We start from the raw sequence: 11,174 nt of genomic DNA on the forward strand, positions 1-11,174 counted from the left end.
ATGCAATTTTGAATTGGAAGGAGAAAGTCTACGGTAGACATCCGTCCCAATTTTTGAGGCCTTCTTCCATTCTTTGGAGGTCATTTAATTAGTAACGGTTAAAATCCAGTAATATGGTTGATTTTACAGAAAATAAATCAGCTTCAGTGGCACCCCCCCCCCCTCTTCCAAGCCCTACACTTCTTTTGATTCCCACTTTTTGGGTACACAAGCTGCCTATGTATCAATACACATTTTTTTCGTGCTATAGCATAATGTAACGAAAAAAAAACAAATCAGCAGTTTTTGCTAACACTCAATTGACAATCTCTGGAATACACCAACTAAGAGAGGCCTGGATAGACTCAGAATTTGCCATCAATAACATTTTTTATTCTATACAGACATAGTTTGGATTAATTTTGGCCCTTTCCCAAAATTTCTCAACGTAAAAGCAGCTACTTCCCAAATTTTGTAAAGGTGACTTTTGTTACTTTTTAGATGAATTAAATCACCGGAATACAAAGTATTTGTTTCAGAAAATTCCATTTTCTAAAATTTCAAATTTTGAGCAAAAGTAAAATTCCTGGAAGTTATTTTGGCCAGAGGGACTTCAAACAGAATCATGTTAGCATAAGAGCCTTTTACTATGGAGCATGATTTTTTTTTTCTTTCAAGAATTACTTCCTTTCACATTACAGTACCAAGAAGAAAGAACTAGATTGATCCCTTATAATCAAACTATAATTAAAATTTCTTAATATTGCAAAAAACATATTCTGCAACACTATAATATGCAAATATTAACCAGGGGTCGATCCAGGTTTTATTTTTTGGGTCCCCATTTTGTGAAAAGGCAAAATATTTTTGCGAAATTTCGTTATTTTTGTGAAAAAGCAAATTATTTTTGTGAATTTTCTTTATTTTTGTAAAAAAGACCTTCTCATGATTTTTTTCTTGGAAAAGATTATATTAAAGCATTTTTAGCTGTCGTATCGTTATAGAAAAGCCTTATACAGGTTTCAGGGGTGATTGCAAATTCTTGAAGAATACCTGAAAGCTGTCAAGAGAAAATGCGCTGGGGGAGGGGGGAAGTAAGACCCTTAACATTTTATTCATAATTTGACACATACATTACATTTATTGCTTTTTACAAATATACATATGCAAGGCACACTTTCTTAAGGTTAAAGTCTCACAACAGATTTCCTGTTTGCCCCTCTCAAATACTTTAAGAGCAATGAAAATTGCACATGCAGCTGAACGTAATGATAACTCCTAATAAATACAATATGAACAGACTCAAAGATATCACATATTTCTTAACACAGAAGTGAAATACTCATTAAAGATTCCATGTATGTGTTTGAGAAACTTAAAAGTAATTAAAACCCAAAATAATACTGCACCAGCATTCAGCGTTTAATTTTTTGACTTTTGACGTTCTTCCAGAGTAGGTATTTCGTTTAAAACTTTGCAATTTAATGATGTTAATAAATATATAAGAAATGTTATTTGTTTGCCTCTTAACAAGGTACAGTAAACATCAAAAATGCGAAAAATTCGTTTACCATGGTCGATGTAAGGAAATCAAGATCTTCAAAACAAATAAAAATATAAAAACAGCATGTAAAATAATTTTAAGTAAAGTTATTTTAGAATTGGATTTTGAAACTCAACACAAATAAATACTAAATATATATTGCGTAATCAAAGTAAAATTTAAGATTTTCCTGAAAACAAGCTACCAATCACAAGTGTCCCTCTCCCGTCCCCCCTCTGACGCTCTCAAGCAAAAACACCTCACGCAGCAAGCAAAAAGATAAGATGGGGAAGGTGGAAGAGGCTCCCGCGTAGATGCGTACACATTTGCGGTTAAAAAATATTGTGAAAAGCTGTCTTTTTATAAATTTTTGTGAAGGGGCTGCTTTTACGACGCGGAATTTTGTGAATGGGGCCGCTTTTGCGATGGGGAATTTTGTGAATGGGGCCGCTTCTGAGACGCGGAATTTTGTGAATGGGGCCGCTTTTGCCATGCGGAATTTTGTGAAGGAGCCGCAAAGCGGCCCCAATTTGGCGCTGGATCGACCCCTGTTAACTATTTTGCAAGTGCAATGCAGTGGTGTAGTCGAGCAAGGTACAGCACCCTTAACTTTGCAGTTTCACACTAGCTTCCCCTTACTTTAAAAATTTTAACCCCAAATGTCCTGCATTTTTATCGTTTTTTATCTAAAAACATTTCCCCTCCCAGAATTTTTTTTTTACAGGAACATACGAGTGGTGCTCCAAATTTGAAATTTTTTGATTGCGGAAATTCTCAATTTGCCGAAAGTAACACCCATTTTGCCGAATGATAAAATATAGGCATTCACACCAAAGAACGTCTGAGGAAAATAACATTAAAGCATTTAAAAATTGCAATTATGGGTTTAAAATTTGCAAAATCGTCAGACAAAATTTGCTGAAAGAGGAAATTTTTCAGAGGTCGTAGTGACCTCCTATGTGGGCATTTCTGGGCCATACCAATGCAATGATTTCAAAAACTATTCATAAGTATTAAAATGTTTAACTCAAAACAAAAAAATAACAAAATCAACATGGTTAAAGATTAATTTGCAACAAAATCAAACACCAGTTACGAAGAAGTTTGTGCATGTCGCTAGTATGCTTGGCAAGGGTTTAGAAGTTCATATTAATAAAACGCTAATTACTGTAATACATATACATTTAATTTTTTACATACTTTCTATAGAAAAAAAGTTTTAACACTCACCTGTAAAGGTCAGAATGCATAAAAAGTTAATAATCTTCAGCATGATGATAGATTTGACCAATTTTGAATTTTCGAAAAATAAATATGCAGTTTAAGTTTGAATTTACTTCTAAACAAAAGCAAGCGCTTATTCTGGGATTCACTATTCGCTCTTTTGAATGAAGGAAAAAATGTGTTTGAAATATATTTTGTACCCTTGATTCGTTTGAATTGTTTCGTAACTGAAATACAACTTATACTTTTGAAGCTGTCATTGTAGCTAATCACTTCAGATTGTAATTAAATGCAATGTGAAACAAAAACGTAAATATTTTGACGCAACACTTCCAAACACAACAAAACCACAAACAACAGATCTCGTGCAAAACAGACGACAAAAAAATAATATTTTTTAGTTAAAATATCTGATGTGAAATCGAACTATGAGGTTTGAAAACTGTTACTTCAGAACTTTGTTTCGATAATGTAGTAATCCAATATATATTTCATTAAAAACTTCCGTAACTTTTAATTTATTTTTCTCTTATAGAATTATATTATTAACTGTAACTGTAGATTTCGTCATTGTTTTGTTTAGATATCGACAGCGGTTGCTATGATACAGATAACAATGAGGTTTGAAGCAAAGATGTCTGTCTAGTGATATAAATTATGCTTTTAAAAGAAATATCTAATTTAAAAACGTGGTATGTTGGAAGCATTTGAAAAACAATTGTTCTTCCTTTACCATGGCTCTTTATATTGATAAAAAAATCGAAGATCCATTAGCAGGACCTCAGAAAACTCTCCTCACTTGGCACAAATGTTTTCCGATCGTTGCAGTTGCATCTTATGATGACAATTCAGGAGGTGTAGTAAGTATTTATACAAATGACTGTAGTGTTGTGCGGACGAAAATTTCTCCTCGCTTAGGTATTCAAGTTACTGCAGTGGAATGGCACCCCACAAAAAAATGTATGGTAATTGGATGGGAAAGTGGCGATCTAGCCATATGGAGTGAAATTGGAGGAAGAGAAATTTACTCTTTCACCAAGCATCATAACAATGTTGTGTGTTCTTTGGCTTTCAATGAAAATGGGAAATTTTTTGTGACAGGAGATATTGATGGATCCATGTTTGTTTGGAAATTTGATGCTGGAGGAAGCTTTGAAATTGTGCTTACTCAGTCCTTGAAGTACTCTATAGTGGATATGGTTTTCCGTACAAATTGCAATCGAGAAAACGAGGGAGAAATCAGCCGCCTCGCCAGAGCTGCAGTTGATGGAGATGAACGAGCTCTGAATATGTTTTCCAGCTGGGAAGATAATGAATTTGAACAAAGGCTGAGTTTCGTCAACAAAGATGATGACTTTGAACTGTTTGTTGGATGTCAGTCAGGCATTGTTTTCTTTATGAAAAAGAATGGTTACTGTGAAGGTGTCCTTCAAATGGAAACATCTATACGTTATTTAGCATATTATCAGGAAAAGGACATCTTAATTGTACTTTCAAAATCACTGATACTGGCACAATTCAGCATTGAACAAGATGGATCGGTACGAGAATTGAGAAAAATTAAATTAAGCGGCAGAAACACAGATGTTGTGATGGTTTGGGCTGGAGAAAGTCTGCTGGCAATAAGCACAGGAGAAAACTCTGTTCATCTTTGGAATGTAAATAGTGGTCAAAGCAGTACCTTGGTGATACCTGATTTTGCCCTTTCACAACAAATCACGCATATCTCATTTATGGCTGCAAGGAATGTCCTCACAGCTGGCACGATTCATGGTTTTCTTTTCTCTTGGCAGTTGATAGACGTTGATGATGATGATGAAATTGTTTGGGAAGTTGAGAAATTACTTCAAGTCCATGGCAACATCAGGAGTTTTGGATGGTGTGAAGCTCTAGAAACAATGGCTATGATTACCAGTAGAGACACTTACATAATTTCAAAACAGAAAATGTGTTTTGCATTCAGTGATGGCTTGTCTGCTGTGCAAATGGCAGCAAGGCAGGTGGTAATTGAACTCGTATCGCAGGAGCTATCTGTTCATCTTTTGACCGAAATGGAAATCAAAGCAGTTTATATGAGTAAAAATACTGTTGCCCTACATTGCAGTGATAAATTGATATTTTATGAAGTTAATTTTGATGATAAAAAAACAATGCATTTGGGAACATTTGCAGTATCTTCTAATTGCATCCTTTTGCACGATCAGAGTGTTTATGTAAAAAGCGAAGGGAAAATCGATGTGAAGACTTTCCAAGGAACACTCAAAGCTTACTTTCAATTTACAAAAGATGAAGGAGAACCTCTAGTTATGGGGGCTTCTGGGGACTTTTTTGTTGCTGCATCCACAACTAGTGTCACTAAAATCTGGGATATTAGCGGTCGCGAAGCTAAACTTGTACTCTCGTCAAATGACGCTAAAAATATCATTAAGGACAAGCAGATAACAAGCATAGCATGCAATCATAAGGGGAATAAAGTAAGCTTTACTGTTTGTATAAAAACTAAAACTGGTTCGATTTTTGATCCACATTTGTTTGTTTGGGATATTGAAAAGAATGTTTTCAGCCAGTTTGATTTTGCTACAGGTCAAGGAAATAAACCAGATGATAAAATATCAAACACCAGTGATTTGTCGGCAATGGTAAGTGGTCGATTTCCAGTGCAGCATTTTTGGGTACAAGAAGACCCTAGACTGGTGGTGTGTGAAGCAAAATTATTGCCCCTTCCACTGAAGAAAAATTTTGCAAATAGTAGTTTCAGAAAAATGCTAAATAAACAGAAAAAGAATAGCATCGTGGACACAGAAAAGAAACCTGAAACTGTAGTAGTGTCTTTGTATGTTACTCCTGATAAAGTACTGATTGTGCAAGATTATTTTGCATTAGATGAAAACCAGGCTAATTTGTTAGGAGTAAAAATTCCATATTATTACATTTTACAAAAGAAAGCAGACCCTGCACCTGATGAAAAAGTTCAAGAGGTCAAAGGCCACAAATCCTTAGTTGAAAGGAAAACAATGCAAAATTTTATTGGTCTTGAAAGCTGTGACAATGCAACCAAAGAAGCTCTTTTGAATTTCAGTTACTTTTTTGCAGCTGGCAGTTTTGATGAAGCTTTCTCTGCAATAAAAACAATAGACTCTGAATCTGTTTGGGAAAACATGGCAAAGATGTGTGTGAAAACAAAAAGATTAGATGTGGCAAAAATATGTGTTGGAAAAATGGGATTGACTTTTGCTATAAAAGCTCTCAATAAAGCCGCTAAAGAACCTCAACTAGAAGTAAAAATTGGAATACTTGCTATTCATTTAGAGATGTATGATGAAGCTGAGAAGCTTTTTAGGAGTTGTGGTAGATATGATTGGGTTAATAAATTATGCCAATGTCGAGGACAGTGGCAAAAAGCTTTGGAAATAGCTGAAGCTAAAGACAGAATACACTTACGGGACACTTTTTACAACTATGCAAACTTTTTAGAACGAGAGGGTGACATTCACAATGCAATTAAGTTCTATGAAAAATCAGGAACTCATCACTTTGAAATTCCTCGCATGTTATTTGACGATCCCAGAGCTTTGGAAGCGTATGTTCAAAAGAGTAAAGATCCAGAAATTCACAGATGGTGGGCACAATACCTTGAAAGCATTGATGAGATGGAAACTGCTTTACATTACTACAAAACTGCTGAAGATTATTTATCTCTAGTCAGATTATATTGTTATTGCAATAACCTAGAAAAGGCTGCCGAAATTGCTAATGAGACTGGAAATCGAGCAGCTTGCTTTCATCTTGGCAGACAATTTGAGAATCAAGACAACATAAAAGAAGCCATACATTTTTTCACTCAAGCACGAGCCTTTACCAACGCCATTCGTATTTGTAAAGAAAATAATTTGGAAGAACAGTTAATGAACTTGGCGATGATGGCAGGGCCTGCTGAGAAAGCAGATGTTGCACAACATTTCCAACAACAAGGGAATATAAGTAATGCCATTTCATTGTACCATAAAGCTGGGAATCTTGAATATGCTGTTGAATTGGCCTTCCAGGAAGGGGAATACGATGTACTGCAGAAAATAGCTACAGAATTACCACCTGATGCTGATCCTCAGTTGTTACAGCAATGTGCCGAATTTTTCATCCAAAGAGGAAGATTTGACACAGCAGTAAATCTTTTCATAATGGCTAAAAAGTATGAAGAAGCATTGAACCTTTGCGTTGAGAATAATGTAAAAATTGGCGAAGAATTAGCTGAAAAATTCACTTTGGATAAAAATGAAACTGATAAACAACTGAGAATTTTCATTTTAGAAAAGATTGGTGAATCATGTATGATTCAAGAAAATTACCATTTAGCAGCTAAAAAATTTACTCAAGCAGGTGACAAGATAAAAGCTATGAAAGCATTATTAAAATCAGGTGATACAGACAGAATAATTTTTTTTGCCAATGTGTCTCGGCAACGGGAAATATATGTGATGGCGGCAAACTACTTGCAGACTCTAGACTGGCGGAACAATGGGGACGTTGTGAAACATATAATTACATTCTATACCAAAGGCAAAGCTTTGGACTTGTTATCAAGTTTTTATGAAGCCTGTGCTCAAGATGAAATTGATGAATATCAAAATTATGAGAAAGCTCTTGAGGCTCTGACAGAAGCATACAAATGTCAAGCAAAAAATTCTGGCAGTTCCAATTCAGACAAATTGCAAACCTTAAAATCTAAAATAGAAATAATAAGCAAATTTGTGGAAATACGACACTTGTATGAAAGTAATCCAGAGGATGCTGTCAAAGAATGTAGGGATCTTTTGCACCTTGAAAATGTAGAAGCTGCTGTAAGAAGAGGAGATATTTATGGTTTCTTGGTCGAACATTTTTGCTCTCGAGAAAATTATAAAGTAGCGTATTCTATTCTAGAACAAATGCAGAGTACATTACCTGGAATCAATCTGCCCTATTACATTAAAGTCGATAATTTAAAAGCTATCTATAAAGCTTTAGATCTGAAACCACATAAGGAAAATGAATTCTCTGTTTCAAAGAAAGATTCAGAAAATGATTTGTCTGATACAGAAGAAATTGAAGAAGAGTATCAGGCTGTAGAGAATAGGTTTTTATAAGCTATGAAATCAACTTATTATTATAGTTATGTTATTAGGACACAATAGTATGGGGTGTCTGAAAAGTCCTTGACACATTTTTAAAATTCATAGAAAAGCAACATATTGCAGACCCCGAAGTGGTTTTTTGAGGGGAAAAAGTAGGAAATAAGGAATTAAAAATTAAAAGGAAAAGCAGGAAAAAAAATCACTTAAAAAAGTAGGAAAAAATAGGAAGAGATAGGACTACACATACACATTAAAACGATTGACAACCATTAGTATAAGGGACAAACTGGTGGAAACAAAGATATTAATTACAAAAATATGAAAGTAAAATCTAAACAAAGAAACAAATTTCACCTATATAGTAATAAAACTTTTAAGTGTGAAAAAATAAAATGCAATATAGCAATCGGAAAAAAAAAAACATTAATAATAATAAATCTCCTATTTTGGTGCAATAAAACCATTTTTGTTAAATATTTTTTTTGTCAAAAACGAAAATATTCCTTCGAGAGCATCCATTTATCATTTAAAAATACCAACACTTTCAGCTTTTGTTATCATAAACTATGATACAAAAGCAAAGCAAATACTAAATTAGTTTTAGTTAAAAATAATCAGCAACTGACATGCATTCTTGCATAAACAGAGGCAGATGTTTGAATTTGAAAAAACAAGAACAAAAAAAGATGAAAACGACTGAAAATGCAGAACTAAAATAAATGTGTTCTTGAATATGGGACATAAAATTTATAATAAAATAATTAAACTAAATAAATAACGAAATAAGTCGACTAAAGGGTTTGTACTATGTTATGTATTTGTAGCATTCAACATACATTTTTGTTTCAGGCACGTCATTTATGGGGGTCAATTTTCAATTTCTCCCCTCCCTGGCTTTGGAAAATTAATGCTTAGCTATACAAGTTTGTGCGGTTTTTGTTGTTTTCAGATAAAATTTGCATACAGTATACATCCTTCGCTAGCCACTTCTGGGGGGGGGGGTGGAATCAAAGTGACGGGCCAGTTCTAATTTTAATAAAGCAATAAAAACGAATATTGTTTTAATGGTTTGACAATTTTTACCTCCTTCTTGTTCCAAAATCTTTGTCATGAAAAAAAAAGGGTAAACATCCATGCATGGTAAACATAACATTTTTATCAAAGACAAAGATCAGTTACTAATGTTTCTATGTGCATAAAAGGGAAGGCATAAAATTTATCTCAATCCTCACCATACAACAAACATATTCATTCGGAAATTGTTCACGAAATTGAGAGTGAGGGGGAAGCACCTGGCATCAAATGCCTGCATATATCTCTTTCTCACCCCCCCCCCCCCTCCCTTTGATCAGGCGCACTAAGTACAATAACTTACAGTAGATATGCCGCATTGGTATAATTGCCACACCCGAAAAGAGTAAGAGTCTGTCAAAAAATTTTTAAATGCTCAGAAATGTCGCATTGCCATAAACACAACACGTAAAAATGATGAGCAACTCCTCGATATTGATGATATATCAGAGTAGAAAATACCCATTAAAAAGAAAGAAAAAATACATATTAGTTTGTGGCTCTATCCCCCAACTTTTAAAAATGTGAAGAAATAAAAACAAAATATTGCATTTAAATTGATTTCCGATTTTTCTCCAAAAATCAGGAACGTTTTGCTTATCCAGGTTTTGCCGCCTTTTTCCTTTTTTTTTTGCAAATACACTCTTTTCAAGGAAAGAAAATGAAATTTTATAAATTTTATAATCATGTTTACAATTTAGAATGTACAAAAATCATATTAATGTACGAAAAAAAGTTAGTTTCTGCGATTATTTTTGAAGTGGTCCGCTTTTGCGAATTTCTGTTATTGGTCGCTTTTATGCTGTACTAACATCAATAAAATATGTACAGTGTACAAGTTTTTCATTTTTTGCTTCCTTATGTTCCTTTTAAGGTTTTACATTGCCTTTCTGTTTAAATAGAGCTCCATTTCACTTGTAATCATACAAAAACTCGGCGGACAGGAAATTCGGTTTTTCCTGCATTTTTTGAACAGTCGGCCGTTTACTTTAATTAAAGTTTCTAATTGACAGGTCAATAATGTATAATTGCATCAGAATGTGCCAGTATCTATTTTTTTTTTTTTAGTTTCGTTAATACAGTAGGACTGAAGTCGGGGCGATAAAAAGAAAAGTCCATCATAAACACCGCAACAGCACAAAAGTCACTTATGAAAATTTAACTTTTAAACACGCAAACGCCGCCGCGGCGTTCCTTCCAGAAATTAATGTAGTTAGTCAATGAAAAGCTCAGGATCTGCTTGATTATTTTGCTTTTCAAAATTGAAACATGTAGAAAATTATCGGTGCGGCATTGTAAAAATAAGAATCAATGCACAATTAGAAGTGCTATACTAAAGAAAGAAAAAGTAGGAAAAAAAGGGAAAAAGTAGGAAAATACGGAGAGAGCTCTAAAAAGTAGGGAAAATAGGAACTCTTCGGGGTCTGTATATTGACATATCACTATGGAGTTTGCACTATAATACTTCACAAGTTCAAGAATGTTTTATGACATCATAAAAAAAAGGAAAAAGTGTAATTATAAGTAGTTTGCATTGACAGCTGTATTGTCACAATAAGAAAAACATACTTTCAGCGATAATTTTTCCTCCCCCCGCCCCTTTTTTTACGATGCTATGAATTCTTGAGCCTATGAAGTGTTGTCGCACAAACTATATATTGATATGACAAATGGTTGCTTTTGTATCAATTTTTAAAACGTGTCATGGACTTTTTGGATACCCTGTATATGCAAAGTTGCTGTTAATGTTCAATAAAGCGTTAAATGGTTTGACATTAAAAAGAAAGAGGCAAAGAATTGGAAGCCCATGTCTCTTCTCGGTAGGGCATAATTTACATTGGATTTCAGCTCCTGCACTTTTTAGTTTTGTGTGAAATTTCACGCATCAGATGACATTTAAACTAATTATGCCTCAAAACAAGTTCTGAAGACTAGAGAGCTTCTTTCCTTAGAGATTAAGTCCTGTCTCTGGGATTTTTTTCTCCTGAGAAAGTATGGCATGTTCTTAGGACCCAGATGGAGTAAGATCCTACGCAGAAATTTTGATACATACACACACATATATTTACTTATATTTATACTATAGAGAAAGATAATGTGTTATTTTTTTTTCTGAAATATAAATATAGAACTTAAAATAATTAATTCCAAAAAATAATCTAGTCTTGTGTTTATTTCGCACATTGGGTTACTGCAAAATCTACACCTCACCTACAAATTATGTGTTGAATACTTTCAAGCAAGCT

General features: G+C 33.9%; 2 protein-coding genes across 2 annotated transcripts in view; one reads left to right on the forward strand and one right to left on the reverse strand.

Moving 5' to 3' along the window:
- The window catches only part of LOC129229331 (heparan-alpha-glucosaminide N-acetyltransferase-like), an 84,385-nt gene extending 81,511 nt beyond the window's left edge, over positions 1-2,874 (reverse strand). The window contains exon 1 of the mRNA XM_054863623.1: positions 2,753-2,874. Coding sequence (XP_054719598.1) covers positions 2,753-2,795 — 43 coding nt within the window. The 5' untranslated portion in view covers positions 2,796-2,874. The remainder of the gene's footprint in view (positions 1-2,752) is intronic.
- Positions 2,875-3,480: 606 nt separating this feature from the next.
- On the forward strand, positions 3,481-10,970 carry LOC129229586 (intraflagellar transport protein 140 homolog). The gene has a single exon (XM_054863923.1). The coding sequence runs from the start codon at positions 3,481-3,483 to the stop codon at positions 7,867-7,869; it is 4,389 nt and encodes a 1,462-aa protein (XP_054719898.1). The 3' UTR covers positions 7,870-10,970.
- Positions 10,971-11,174: the final 204 nt, after the last annotated feature.

The sequence above is a fragment of the Uloborus diversus genome, chromosome 9 (assembly GCF_026930045.1).
Source record: "Uloborus diversus isolate 005 chromosome 9, Udiv.v.3.1, whole genome shotgun sequence".
Classification (NCBI taxonomy): Eukaryota; Metazoa; Arthropoda; class Arachnida; order Araneae; family Uloboridae; genus Uloborus; species Uloborus diversus.